Genomic DNA, 15,802 nt, shown 5'->3' with positions numbered 1-15,802 from the left:
CTGACCCCCACACTCCCATTTCAGTTCTGGTGACATTGCATTGATCCTTTAGGCCAGCAGACCTGAAACCTTCACCACGTTACACTGCTATGTCTTTTAATTTTTTCAAACAGGATTTGATCAAATGAAATACTCCCATCTGTCTTCAATTAATGTATGACTCTCGAAACTTTGATCTCTAACAAATGTTTCACAGTCGTCTTTTATTTTTTCATGCAGAATGGACTTAGTTGTCCAACAATAAAGCTGTTTGCAGAAGAAGACAAAAATTTTTATCAGTGTGTGCAGCTCTGCCTCTTTGACCAAAATCTTTGATGTTGATGCTGAATTTTGAACCGCTTATTAGTAGTGATGGGTGCTGACATTCAGCTGGAGAGGCAGGGGGCTCTAGGGTGATCATGTCAGAGGGATGTGGGAAGCAGATCTGCTGCTGCAGGTACTGGGGAGCTGTGCTGATGCTTGAGGTATCTGGGTGATGCTGGAAGTAGTGGGAGATACAGTGATGTAGTCTGGCACAGAGGTCCTAAAGGAGCACCTGAAGGACTGGGATGAGGACTTCAGTCACAGCCCCTTTTTTCTTTCTGCTGAATGGAAGGAGCAAAATAGGGAGTGAAAGCCGTAGGTAGTGAGTGCCAAACGTGTGGCTTCCTGCATTCCCAGGTACTGCTGGTGTGGGGCAGGACTGGAAATGCCACCCAATTCTCAATTGACAGAACTAAAAGGGGTCTGATTGAGCAGGAGATGCTCTGTGTTGTTGAATTGTCTCAAGCACTGGAATCTCATACCAGAAAAATACACTCCATCATGCATGCATGCTATTCCTAAATAGGTCAGAATTTGACTTCTAAGTAGGGAATTTCTTGCTCAAGGGAACGAGGGTGCTTTTCACGGTTTTTAATTGGCTTTTGAGCTCCTGTGAAAATCAAGGGGGTTTCTTTTTATTTTCCTCACAGGTATTGCAGTTACTGGCATTACTGAGGGGCTGGGCAGGCCCAGGGGATGGGATGGGATGGGATGGGAGCTCGCACTCCCATCACAAGCACAGAACATGAGCTGCTTGGAGCTTACATGTGGATAAACTTTTGACTTTAAGTTCTAAACGTTGATCTGGATGAAATGACATCTAGCTGCAGATATTGTTTGTTTTCAGCTTCACGTACACCAACTGAACTGATTTTTTTTTTTTTTAAATAAAGCACAAAGAGATGATTTATCTAAATGGAGCTATAGATACGGTGGTGCCTGTTTAGCAGGAAAAAAAACAGTTTTCATTACTTTAATTGTGTGATTTGTCAGGATTTCCAGCTTTTTTATAAATACTGTAGTGTTATATGACAGAATTAAAAGGATTTAGAATAAAAGGAGTTTAAGAAAAAGACTTTGCAACAGGATTTCAATACTTTTTGTATTTGAGGGATTTAGCTAGCTGCTTTTCATTTCAATCATCCTGCTGCATTGGGTTAAACACTGTGTGCAGCAGGTGTGTACAGCCTCAGTGCATTGCACATGCAAATAAACACAATTTTACAAATAAAAATTAATCCACCACAACTTGGAAGATTAAATTCCAGCCCTGAACTGAATGGGTTTGCTGACTCCATTAAGCGCCGCAGAGAGCAGCACGTGGTGCTTTTTGCAATCTCATGAACAGAACCGCCATTAACCTGATTTAATGCCCTGCAGAGTCCTCAAAATAATGATCCTTTCCTGGAGTATTAATGTTTACATTTCGAAAGTATATAGTTAAGGTAGAAAATGCATTTTTAAAAAATGAGGGCTTTGGCCATTGCAGACTGAAGCAGGAGTTCCAGCACCTGTTGTGCAAATCTTGCAAAGCTGTTCTGTGGGTATTAAAACTGGTGTTGCTGTTTTTGTGCTGTTGTTTCTCTCTGCTCACGGCCACCTTTCTTACCCTTCATCCCTCTTCCTTGTTGTTTAACTTAGAACCAGACCATTAATAAATAGGAATTTGCCTGTCTAATATATCCTAGTTTAAAGAAAAAGGAAAAGAAAGGAAAAAAGAAAATGTAGTTAAATGCTTCAGGCAAACTCCTGTGTCCACTTAAATCGGTGTCGGCGCTCCCAGTAGTCAGCATTTGTCAGCATTTCTCCATGAAGGCTGGAGAGCAGCAAGGTGAGCAGAAACAAACGGAGTTGGGCTGGTCATGGTATCGCAGGAAACAGACTGGTTGCCAGATTCTTAAGAAGACTGTATGTTTCATTTATCAATTCACAGGTCAGTACATGCAGTACAGGTATGACTCATGAAAGACCTGGAAATAATAGGAATAAAAGGAAAATATGTTTGGCTGTTTTGGGTTGCTTGTAAAGCTATTGTTGGTGGTGAAATTATTGATGTGACCCATTTAACTTTGTAAATACCCCAGTGTGTAGGAGGGACGCCTTCTCCTTGTGTAGATGAGAGTTCTGGACAGTTACAAATTAATTGCATGTACCTGAGTTATTAATAATTAACAGAGACTGTTATGTGAAAATGTATATTGTTAATTGTTGTGCCTTTCTGAATAATTGATTTGGTGCAGCTACACCAGTATCTGTCAATTAGTTTGGAACACTAATATTCTTTGTAGATCAAAAGGTCTGATGTATAATGAGGACCAAAAAAAAAAAAAGTCCACACCTACAGATAGAGATACAGACATAATTGAAAAGGCGAAGGCTGAAAGAAACTGGAAGAAATTCACAGGTGATGGTGTTGCTCTATTTCTAGTTTTCAAGTTGAATTGGAAACATACCCTGGAACTTAATGAAACTTTGTTACAAAGATATGTTTTGTGCTCTGTTTTATTTATGTTTCCTTATCAGTAAGATGAAGTTTCCAAAACTTTTTAAGTCCCCTTGTAAGAATAGCAGCATATTTAACAGTATGACAGCTCTGGAGTCGTGGTGTAAGTGCAGCTGGGCAGCAGCTGCCCACTTCTGGTGTCAAACATGCAGGCAGAGCTGTGCCAGCTGTACCTGTGAATCTCTGCTCCTGGCTGCCTTACGTTGGGTGTGCTGTCACCTGGAGCAGGCAGGTTGCCTGCCCAGAAGCTGAAGTTGCTTGGTGCCATGACTGTTTTGAATTCAATCCTGTATTTTCTGAGACGGGTGGTGTAGGGTGTCAGCATGGCCCTGCTTAGGGCAGACACCAGCAGCCTGCCTTGTAACAGAGAAACATGAGGGTGTCTGCCTTCCACTGCATACTTATGGTTAACTCTCCTGTATTCCACTTACACCTCACTAGAGTATGTGGGAAACCAGTGTGGGAAACCCACACAGCGCTGGTGACAGTCTTCTTTCAGACAACTTCTGTTAAACAATGAATAGCTAGCAGATGTTACTTGTCATTTCGTACAGTTACAGAATTCTTTACCCCAACTGGAAAAAACAGAAAATAACTCTGAAATCCTGGCCACGTTGTGCTGCTCGTTTTGTTACTGCCTTCAAGAACAGCTCTCCCACTGTTCGTTGCTCTGTCTGTTTGTATTTCTATTACTAATCTTGCACAGGCTGTCAAGTTTTTCATTATATATTAAATATTCTGCAGTATATTGCCTCCCAGCCCCAGTGTACAGGTACTATGAAAGGTGGCACAAACGATGTATGGTGACTTGCCATACAGACTTTTTCTTTTTTGCTTTCTCTTTCACTAGATGCTCAGAAATGTGACAATTTTTCGGAGAAGCGACCTCTCCTTGGTGTGTGCAAAAGCATTGGATCTTCAGGGTAAGAATATTTTTTTGTGAATAAATTTGTATGTAAATTGCAATGTCATCTGAAAATGTAGAAGTAAACAATTATATTTTATAGCTCCGTACTGTTTTTGCTCATGGAATAACACTGCAAATTGCTTTTAAAGTTTTTTTTCAGCGTGTCAGCACACATTTGTTTATTACTTTGGCTGTATAAAAAGAGTAAAAAAAAAAAAAAAAAAAAAAGAAGATTCTTGATATAAAATGGACGAAAAAGTATTTAATTTTGTTCTCAAGTAGTCACAAGTTTATGATCAGCCTTTTCTGATAATAATCCTAAAGAATTATTATGCGGAAATGTCTGAAGCAACCTTTGCATCTTGAAAAGCAATTGGAAGATGCTTTCAAGCAGTGATTATGTTCTGGATGAATTACATGCACCAACCAACCTCAGTGTTACAGTTGTTCACTGCTTGTGATCAAAATCTGTGTTAAATCTACTTTGAGTTATTAACAGTCTTGTTGTATGCACTCTGGACAGTATTGTTGCATCACTCATCATACAAAAGAGCCTTAAGATAGTTCATGTCCCTGTTAGTTACACTGTTCAATGCTAAGGATTTACACTTATGCCTAGTGAAAAATATTTGCTTTTCAAGGGTAATCTTCTCCACCTATGCGAAGGCTAAACAATTGAAGTAAATCTTCTTACAGCAGAAAGACTAATTTTGTGCCACACTTTTTTTCTTTAAGAATTTAATCACTCTGGTGTGAAGGATGACAGTTAGGTCTCTGTACATTTCCAGAGGACACTTCTCACTCTGTTGGAAGAGAACATTAATATTTCCCCTCTTAAATCTTTAAAACAAAAACCGTGTGGGTTAGAGAGATGCAAATTTCTTTCAATTGAGATTTTTACAACTGCCAACACTGTTCATGGTGCTTTTTTTCCCCTGAAGTGTCTGTAATCTTGTGAATAACATTTTCTACATGAGAGTGCTTGTAACCAAGTCTTGCGATGCGAAATTTGTTATGCTGATGCATTTAAACCACATTGTCCTTACTGAAAAGTGAATGGGATTGGACATGGCATGGACATGAATGTCTCTGCAAAGTGTACTTTCAGAAAAAAAAACAAACACGTTTCAATAAGCACAGCTCCTGTCCTGGTGTGGAATGTCTCTCCCTGGACACCAGGTTGTCGTTTTTTTAGGTGAGGAAAAATGACCTTGTGAAATGCCTGTGCTACTTCCCAGAGTCCTCTGGCTCATTTCTATCCAGATTCCACCTGGGATACTATCATTATATTGTCATTACCATCTAAATTGTGCTTTCTGTGACATTTATACCGAATTTGTTTTCTGTAGCTCTTCTATGAAGTGTTTTAAAATTATTATTTTTATGGATGAATGTTGAAGAATAAGTGTGTCTAACACCTGACTTATAATTTCATAAGATTTTATCATAACTTCATTGCAAGTTAGCAATTTCTGTACATTACCACCTTAAGAAAACCTATGTTTTGAAGAGCAATTAACTATATGTGTATATGCTGTCCTGTGTGACAGATGACCAATCATACTTAAATGAATTGACATCTTTTGTGATTTTGGAGAACCATGTGCATCTATTAAAATGCATTAAATGTTTTGAGAAATTTAAAGATCTGCATCTATTGAAATTGCATGAGGAAGTTTCAAGTGTTTAGGATGTTAAACCATTAAAGTAATATGAATTTAATAGGACATAGTGCAGTGGATCTAGATGTAAACCATCTTTTCATAATGGCATTTAATAGTACTTTATCTTTTAGAGCTATATCAATGAGCTACTGACACGTTGGAGTTAGGAGCTGGGATTTCCTGGTTCTGACCACTAGTCTGCATTAGTGGTTACTGTCAGGAAATTCTTCTCTTTTTCCTTAGCTGTAAAGTAGCTTAACTATAATGAGGAAAATAGGATAAAAAGGTATTTTTTAATGCAGAACGTTAATCAGTCTGAAATACAAAGAATTTTCAAGTTGTAATTAATTAATAGCTTCAAAATCATCACCAGTATTAAATAACTTCACTACTTTCTCTTATGTACCATGTACCTTACTGGAAAGAGGTGTAATGAATAATGTTTGAGATACAATGCTACGGCTTCTTTCCTTTGTTATGAAATACAGGTGGGTATACAAGTTTTATGCAAAACAATCTTTGCCTAAAATCAGCAAACTTATTTTTCAATCTTGCCTTTTTTTTTACTATCACAGCGGAAGATCCCTTTGGTAACTTATTTCTGGCCTGCTACATTTCAGAATCTAACAGACCTTAGCAGACCTCTCTGCTCTTAAAGTGAAGGTGTAATTTGTTAACGTCCCCTGCAGAGCCTGGTGTTATGTGGGGAAGGACTTTATCTGGAAATAAAGGAGGAAAAAAGAGAGAGTAAAAACACACCCTTTTGGTGAAAGGCATCTTTTCTGTAATAAATTTCTTTGAACTGAAGTGATAAAGCTGTTTTTGTGCTAAACTGAGGAATAACTGTTACACTGAAATTAATTTCTGGCACCTGCTTTTCGTAGAAGTGCTGTAGTTGTGCCACTAATCTCAATCTTTGTATTCCTGATGACAGGTATTCTATGAGGGAAGTAAAATTTTGTGTTTTCTATACTTTCAGCCTTATATCTAAATTTCTGACTAGCTTTCAGTACATACATTTTTGTATTTTAGAAGTCAGATTTTCCATCTAGTAAAATGACTGAAATGTCTAGCATGATGTCACTATATAATCTTTTTGAAATAAATTTTCTCAGCCCCCCAGAATGATGCAGCCTTGACACATAAATGGGAAACAGATTGTGTTTTTTGGCCAGTGCTGTATGCTGGTTTAGATGTTGGTTCAGTCAACTTCGGTCTTAGATTACAAGATTTGCAAATTAAAGGAAAACCAAAAAGGAAAGAACATCTGCATAGATTTTGTCTTTGTGGAATTTTGTCCAGCCATGCTTATTTTGTTCTTGCTGATAGGATCAAGGCCAGTCGAGGCCTAACCAGAAGATCAGTAGGCTTCCTAACCTTGTGCTTATGGAGAGTGGAAGACTTCATTAACTGACTGAAATCAGCCAGCCCATAAAACACTTGCTGGGTTTTTAGTATATATTTTTAGAAAGGCATATTAATTTAATGGCTTCAAGTGAGAGAAAATTTTGACTGACATAAAGAATTGGATGGAGGTCATTTGAGGGCATGAGAAGCAAGAGATAATATTTTTTAATCATGGGAGGGGAAAGGAAATAAGGGCAAGTTAAAGAAGGAGGAGTAGGTCTGAGCAAACAAAGGGTATAACTTTGGGTAGCCAGCATTTTTTTTTGCCCTGCTGATCAGTTTACAAGGCAAATCAATTGGCAGCAGGTTTTCAGGAAGCATACTTTATTAATGTGGCTACTGTAGATTAAAAAACCTCCTAACCTTAACACACATTTACCTCAGGAACCTTTTTATGGGAGTGTTAAAGTTTAGAGAGAAGGCAACTTTACATAGTAAGAACTAAAAACAATGCAATTAAAGCAGTAATGTTTTCTCAACTTCATGTTTTAAAATCACAGCCCTGTTCCTTTTCTGGAGCACTAACCATTAATGCTGAAATCCAGCATCCAGTTTGAAGTGTCTGTGGCTTTCAGTGTTTAAAATTAGCTAGCTGCAAAATGATTTGTCAGAGACAAAGATTGAAGCTTTCTGGAAGGATCACCCAAGAGAAGGAAATGGGCTATGATGAATGAAGTTCTTGTTCCCAGTTCTCACATTCCTCAGAGTAGCTCTCCCTGGAATATTTTTACCAGAATACCATTGCAAATGCAGTGGTTGTGCTGAGAGCTTGCCAGGTTATGCCATGACTGAATCACGCCACTGAACGTGTGAAGGATGTATTCCTCATAATAAGACATCACAATTGATGGGCAGACGGTTGTGGTTTACGGTTGGATTGGACCCCGTGACAAAGAATCATGGAGGTTGTTAAATATTTTTGGTCTTCTATTGAGGACTTTGCAAAATGTTTTGTTTGAGCACCATCAAAGATGTATAGGCTTACATTTCTAGAGAGCAACCTTTATTTACTTTTATTTTCAGGCTTTTGAAGGATGTTTGCTTCTTTTAGTGTCTTGTAGTGCATCTCCCTTCAGAATAAAGCAAACTTACTTTGCTTTGTGTAGGTTTGTGTTGCTTTGTAACGTCTCAGTTTGGCTAGAACTGTCCAAACAACATAGATTTTTGTTTTGTGATAACTTCCTAATTTTTCAAATTTGTTTTCTTGTTGTAACAACAACAACAACAATTCCTCCTTCATCCCCTTTATTGTAGGGATTGTTTTTTCTGGAGGTTGGGATCTGGCTCTAACGAGCACAGTAGAACCTGTTAGGCTGGCTCAAGCCCCTCGCTTTCTGTTACTTTGAGGGAGTGAGTTCCAGAGGCTCTTGTACTCAGGGAGAGCTATAAGGCATCATTAAATGCAAAGTCTGCTATCCTAACACTGCCTTGCAAAAATTTCCTGCTGTTCTGGGGATGAAGGCCATTATCTCTGGTTAGGAGAGTAGGTTAGTGGGACAAATCAGTTGTACCAGTTTGTGTGGTAGCTTTCAGTATCCTGAGAGGCACAAGCTCTGTGTAAAGCAGTTTAAATTCCTTCTACTGATGCTGGATTTGATAGTTATGTTATGTGGTAAAGATAGCAGTGTTCTTTAGTTTAAAAAGAGCTCTTCGTGTCCCAGAGATTTTTCTTGTAGCTTGTTTCTATAATTATGTCGAAGTGCTCCAAGTATTTCTGTAATGCTGAACTAGTGGTTACTGGGATTTCTGCAGATTTTCTCACCAACTGAAATGCTTTAATGGTATAAGGTAATGCTTCTGTCTGTAAGCACTAGGGCCAGCAAGATCTGGTATTCTTCTGATATACCGAGAGCTTGTCTGAACTATAGAAAGAAATAACCTTTGAACTACAATAAACTGCTAATCTTGGATCAAAACTGGAAGGAAGAAAATGAGTATTTGGGGTCAAGCTTTGACCAGTTGGTGAGAACTGGGGGTAGCGGTGACCTTTTAAAGCTTTGATTTATTAAGCTGTAAAAAGATAAACCTTTCCTAAGTGATCTCTGGGATAGTGCGGAGGTTCGGGAGAGCAGATTTCCGAGCTGAGGCACAGTTTCATTTTACGGCTGCTCCAACCCCCCGTGCGTGTAATGATACGGGGAGGAGATGGAGGGAAGGAAGTAGCCTTCTGCTAAATGCACGGCCAGATAAAACCAGCTGGAGCACATACCTTCCTCGAGTAACTTGTCAAAAGAAGCACTACAGGGAGAAGATAATGCACAGCGCCATTACAGGAGAGCTGCTGCTTCCAGGGCCACTTTAAATTCCACTTTAAATTATTAAATACTGTAAACGCTATAAAGTTAATTAGAAGAGGAACAAACTCTACAAAGATAAATGTGTTTTCAATATGTTTCTCAGGGAGGGTACAGTAGAAACCAGTGAATGAGAGGAAATTTATTTCTGGCAGCACTCTAGACATGGAACTGTGGTTGAACTTTTTACCCTAATTACGTCCCCGCTAATGCCTGCAGCGGTCTGGAATCAAAGCGGCCCTTCAGGCCCTGGAAAGTCTCTGATGTGGCGAGCGTTTGTTGTGTGATGAGGGTTACTTAAGAAAAAATGGAATATTGTGACAGGATTTTTCAAAATTTCTCAGTTACCACCCACCTCACTTGTTGCCTACAAAAATAGAGTAATTGTTTGCATCTGTGTGTTTTTGTCTGTGTTAGAAATAACTGTTATAAATCAAAGTGATGCAGGCCCAGAGAACAGTTCAGGATTGTATTTTCTTTTCTTATATGTTTTACAGTTATTTCTGTTACATACTGCAAGAAGGATTTAAAGTGCATTGCAGAGGTGTTAGAAATTTTGGGATGATTTGTTTTCCTTTTTCTGGGCATACCAACACTACAGTGGAGATCTGAAGTCAATTCAGAGATGCTGCTTATATGTTTTTTCCTATATAATTGCTCACTTCACACTCATAGTGTGAGCAGCTAATTACAAACTGCATTACAGGCCCGTATTTGCACTGATACACAACTGCTGCCTCTTGACTAATTCACTACAACTTGGCAGTAGTTGAACTTTGTATCCCCTGATAAATGCCATTCACTCTCTTCCAGCAGCTGCTCTCTGCAGTCCTTCTTGATTTCTTTCTTTTATCTTTTTTCTTCAGTAATACTTAATATACAGAGGAAAAGTCAAATGAGTTTGAGCTTTAACATTCACGTGCAGGTTAGATCCTTTTACATCTCTGAAGTGAGAAAAAAGACCATTAAGACACAGTGATTGGTAGCAGTTAAAGAGAAGCTGATCTAATTATGCTTTTTTATTAGTTTTGATCTGGTCTATGAAATGCAACAACAGCCATTTATTCAGCAGAACGTGGTAGCTTTAAAATGTTACCCTTAGAAAAAATTTATAAAGCAAAAGACAGCATTTCTTATTCTTAAATAGTGCAGAATAGGTATTTAAAAGATTTCTTCTTTGTGAAAAAGCATTAGGGCTTGTTCTCAGAGCAAGGTCCTGCTTAATCCTTTCTTTCTTTCAGTTCTGGTAATATATTCACTGTATCACCTAGGAGAGGAGCTGTAATGCACTTCTTGGATGGTTGCTCACAAGCTTAAAAATTACTTGTAATTTAAATTAATAAAATATTCATACAGTATAACTAATCCTATGTTATGTTTGAAGCCTAAAGAAAGTAACACTAGAAGTTGTAATCAGCGTTGTCAATGCAATTTGAAGGGCTTTATCTCCCAGAGATCAGGTTGCCCAGGGCCCAGTCTGGCCTTGGCCACCTCCAGTTGTGGGGCACCCACAGCTGCTCTGGGCAGTGCCAAGGCCTCACTGCCCTCAAAATGAAGAATTTTTTCACAGTATCTGATCTAAATCTCCTCTCTTTTAGTTTAAAGCCATTATCCCTTGTTCTATCCCTACATTCCCTGATAAAGAGTTCTTCCCCAGCTTTCCTATGCTCATTGATCAGAAGGTGATGCCAATAAAATAATGCAATAAACAATCGGACTAAGAAATAAAAAAACCTTGGGCACAGATTTGGAATTTTACACACTTTCTCAATCTATAAAATCTAGAGCTGGCTGGGGATGTGAGCGGCTCCACTTACAAAGTGCTCTGTTTGGCATCTGCACTTGCTTGGTGAAAGCTGGCTGTAGCATCAGCTCACTCTGCGTTCTGCTTTCAGAAATCTGATATTTTTCTATTAAGCTGTGGCATGTGGCTGTCTCTTGATACACAAGAAGTTTGTATGTTTTTGGTTTTAGTCCATCTTGTCCAAACTTGAAAATCAGTGTGGCATTTATTGCAACACAGATTGCATACCTTTGTTTCAGTGGTGAGTATTGCTTCATTTGACAGTGAGGAAAGGGAGGGCAAGACAACTCTTACTTGTATTTCGTTCTGTATTTTTGGAGGAAACACATCTACTGGAATTTGAGCTTGATCAGCTGTTCAGAGAGATGTTAATCTTTGATAGAGGTATGACAGAAATGCAGTTGTATTCTGCACAGAAGTTAATCTTTGCTCATGCTCTCCAAGATTCACAGAAATTTTTTGAGTCGAGCATATGCTCATAGAATGACCAAGGATAGCCAGGGCAAGTTCATCACTTTTGTGTAAAAGGACTGTCTGGTTACACAGCAGAACAAAATCTGGTTCAGAATATACCAGAAAAACTGATCCCGCTCTGAAAAGCAGAGCTCCAGATGCACGTTTCCTCAGTGATAGCTATGGTCAAATAAGCCTTTTGATAAACAAATCTCTTGAGATGCTGCTTATCTCCCTGTATTAACTAACTCGAAATACGATGGGACAGCTATATTTTGTAACATGTGGTATGTCTCAGTGAAGTGGAAAGTGTGTCACACTCCAGTCTCTCTGTAGAAGCGTGCCGCAGCTGAGAAGCCAGCTTGTGCTATATTTTACACTTCAGTGACAGGCATGCCACATGCCATGGAGTGGAGCAGTGTAACACAACATGCTGCACTACATGAAGGTAGGTTGTAGGCTGTTGTTTGGCTTTGTGCAGCTTCATGCATTTTGAAATTGAAAAAAACATACATCTAGAAAGTCTCTTCCAGTGGTGAGAACGAGTAATGTTATGGGCAGGCAGTGCAGGAGAGGTGTGCTATGTGCTGTTGGTAAAGCAGAGTGTGGGAAGAGCATCTGCTGCTGAAACTGAAGGGTGAGGTGAGGTTGCAAGGCTTGTTGGTATTTTGAAGGGTTCACTTCCGTTTTGCTTTTCTCCCTGAACAAAGGGTGCTGTTCTCATAATATCTGTTGTGATAATACCAACATGCTGATAAAACCAGACATTAAATTTTCCTCTTTTTGTCACTGTATGTCAGACTGACGCTTAGGTTACAAATAGAAGAAGCAAAGGCTGAGCCATTGGTTCGGTTGAACAAAAATGAGCATCATGGTTGTTGAACAGAACTGAAACGATCCATGACCTGAATAGTTCAGTCTGTTCCGTGACTGTCAAGGAAATCTGTCTTTGCAGGTTCTTCCCCCACACCACTCCACAAGTGGAAACAAGTTGTCATTCTGTATTTGGTCATGGGTTGTGCCTGTCTTACGAACCATGTACATGATTATATGGTATCAGTAACCTCCTTGTGTCAGCAGTGTGCACAGCTAGTTGGGAAGTGCCTACCTGCATTGCCCTTTGGTAGGTTTGCTTTTTAATGTGTTGAAATGAACATTTTGATCCTTCTTATCTGATGCAGAGTTGTCAGCTCTCTCAAGAATTGAATCTGTTTTGCTGTCCTGCATGGCAAGCAATTAGAGCATCTTTTCTTCTGACAGAGCTGAGTTAAGTGTTAGGAACCAGGAGAATATTGCTGCAGAGGCTGACTCCTGTCAGTATCCTGCTCCAGACCAGTTTAGAACTCCCTGCTGCTCAAACCATGCACTGAGATAGCTTCCTTAACCCATGCCTCGGAATGAGTCCTTGTAGGAAAAGGGTGGTAGTTGTGGCCTGGTATCTCTGTTTTCAATCCTGTACAAGAAAATATCATGAATGGATGTCTCTTAAATGCCTGTACATGAGGTGCAGAGTAATAGCTATTCAGTTAACATTACTGTATTGTATGATGTATAAATGCTTGACTTTTATATTTTCAGTTGAGGTAAATACTGCTCTTTGTCCCCTGAAACAAATCCTAGACATAATTGTACTTGTTTTGATCTTTCAACATTACGTAAAGTGTTAATTAATCTTTGTATGGGTTTATTTTTTGTAAATGACTGTACAAAGCCTATTTATAGAGTGGCAGATCTGCCTACAGCCATCAGTCTGCTTTTAACTTAGTTTTCTTCATTTGTTTGAAAAAACAAAAACAACAAACTTAAGTAGCTTCCATGTGGACACACAAAAGCTTTGGTCTGGATAGGAAGAGCTGGGTGCTTCATGTTTGTGTAAAGTGTTTTGTATGTTCATGCCACTGTGATAAATGCTGTTTGTGGCACACGTGTGCAATATGTGCACTGTGCTCTGTTGTTGTGCTAAGTGGATGCACTTGATCTCCTGGAGGGGAGCGCTGGCCTGGCCACTTAGGAGCAGCACTTGACAGCTGATTCTGGGGTGGTAATTAGAGCAGCTTCACAGGGGCTGGGTGTCCAGCAGCAAACAGCAGCTTCTAGAGAACTGATGGATGCTGATAAAACAGTGGGAAAAAAGCCAGCTCAAAATCTAACAGAAAATAGGATTATTATTATTATTTTTAAAGAAAGGGATCTGATGGAAGAAACTGATGCTTTTAACCTTCTGGAAAAGAACAAACTGAAATATGTGTAGATAAAAAAAACTTTCCCCCCAACCCCTTCAAAATAATGAATTTCAAATATTAAGTTGGTTCATTACTTTGATTAGCCATATAAAGAACATAGATATAATCAATGTAGCAATTCTCTGGCATGGTTTGTTTTTTTTTTTAATTGTCCTTAAATCTCTTCCAAAAGTGGATGCTTTTGCTAAGGCAAGGTATCTTTTGCCATAGCTCCTTAATTAAATTGATAAAAACTTAACAGGTTGTGTGAGTGCCCTTGAAAAGAATGATGTGTACAGTCCAATGTAGAACATTTTAGAATCAGTTGCCAGTGGGAATGTATTCACGAGGGTGGACATGAAAAATAAGGCAAAGAATTTAATTGCTTTACAATAAGCTTGTTTTGATGCACCATTGCCATTAAATCTTTGAATGATGTTGATTACATCAGAGACTTTTAATCAAAAGTTCTGTCTTTTAATGGAGTTCAACTTCTTTAAGAAATGTATTGGTGAAAGAATGGACCTAACTTTGTCCTAATGCAGCGCTGCATGTCAGCTGAAGCACGCTGGTTTCCCTCTTAGCTATTTCCTTTGTTCAAAAAAGTAGTTTACTCGTGCATTGTGTGGACAGATGGCTGTACTAAATCTTGCCCAGTGGTCATTTTGGCCCAGCCACATAAGCCACATTTTCTTTATTTTCACACACAGGTAACCAATATGGTTTTTTTTGGTGTCTTATTTTCTTGCTCCTTGAGGTGGGACTTGTAATGTACCTCAAACAAAACATTTTCTTCGCAATTGATGACTTTCTGAAAATATTTTTCTTGTATTCTGGTGAGACCACAACGACGGTGAGGTGAGAGGAGGGTGGAAATTTTATTCTAGACTGATGGATTTGATCAAAATATTTGAGGAAGATGTAAGAGAGAAGTTTGTATCTTTCAGTATTTAACACAAATATTTTAGTGCCATATCAAATAATTTCCGCATTTGTATTTAAAGGATTGGATTTAGTAACATGTGTCTAGGATTGGTACAGGTTTTTCTTATTTAAAAATAAGTGCTTCCATGCTTTTTGCAATTTGTGGTACACTTAAAATGTCTGTGCTGCTTTGTGTTTCACTGCTGCACACTCATTTTTGGGAAGTGTCACTTTCTCAGAAATCCTACTCTGCTTTTCCTGATTTTGAATGAATTTCAAGTGCTGTGAATGCAAGTAAGAAAATTACTTACAGAGTTGAGTTCTCAAGCTTTCATTTTAGAAAGTTGTGATGCAGAAAGGCAGGGAATTTTAGAGGACTACATAGCAAAAGTCTCAGCAAGACCTTTTCTTCTGCAGTGAAGTTGTGAGAAATAAATAATACCTCCTTGGAGTTATTAAAAACAAAGCAAAACAAAGAGGAAAAAAAGCATTAACAAGAAACAGAAAATGAATTTACTCTCCGTGGGGAATCGGTAAACCTGCAAGTAGAGTTCCATCCTGTTGTACATCCTTGAGAAAGAAGATGACGATGCTGCAGTACCAGAGAGCTCAGAGAAGCATTGCAAATATGTGCCAGGGCTGGTAAACAAACTTGCAATGTAAAGCTTAAAAATCTTTTCCATTTTATTGCAGATTAGCCAGTGACTGGACTGCCTTGAATGGTTACTGATTTATGGACAAGATAAATGGGTGCAAGTAGCTTTTTTTTATGTTGTTGACAGAGACACAAAAGCTGCTGTTTAAAAGCAGAATGTGTATAAATTCTGTCTTGAAGGAGTAATTTCATAAAAAATATTTTTTTCTAAATGTTGAAACAACTTATTTAGTGATAGAGCACTGATTGTTGCTCGAAGTCTTTTAAGACACGATTAGATTATTTGGTAAAAAATAAAAAATTCTTTGAGCTTCTGAGACATTTTGTACTTGGCCTAGAAAGAAAAGATGATCCTTCTAGGTTTGGAAATCTGTTAATCTGAGCAAACCTTCATCGGTGTGTTCAGGAGAACAGAGTTGCCTTTGTGGTGCCAACGTGCTAAGAATTTTACTAAAAGATCATAACCTAATCTTGTGCTTCAACTTGCAGTGTAAAGATTCAGGAAGGACTTCTTCCAGTGTACAGTTAAGTAACCATATGCGTGCTCCGCTTCTGTTCTGCTTCCCTTCCCTCTCTCTGAGGTGCCAGTGCCTGACCACAGCTTGCAGAGGTTATGGGAGATCTCAGCCACTGCAGTGTCAGAGCATGGAGCTGTCTCACTGGTGG

At 38.8% G+C, this 15,802-nt stretch overlaps 1 protein-coding gene across 17 annotated transcripts in view; it reads left to right on the top strand.

The window, feature by feature from the left end:
- Positions 1–15,802, top strand: part of BCAS3 (BCAS3 microtubule associated cell migration factor) — a 301,052-nt gene that overhangs the window by 18,558 nt on the left and 266,692 nt on the right. For all 17 annotated transcript variants that reach the window (XM_085241072.1, XM_085241070.1, XM_085241068.1 and 14 more), the window contains exon 7: positions 3,657–3,729. In XM_085241072.1, coding sequence (XP_085097198.1) covers positions 3,657–3,729 — 73 coding nt within the window. The remainder of the gene's footprint in view (positions 1–3,656; positions 3,730–15,802) is intronic.

This window comes from Meleagris gallopavo, chromosome 21 (genome assembly GCF_905368555.1).
Source record: "Meleagris gallopavo chromosome 21, MGAL_WU_HG_1.1, whole genome shotgun sequence".
Taxonomy (NCBI): domain Eukaryota; kingdom Metazoa; phylum Chordata; class Aves; order Galliformes; family Phasianidae; genus Meleagris; species Meleagris gallopavo.
Note: the sequence above shows the minus strand (reverse complement) of the source record. Positions and strands in the feature narration are given on the sequence as shown.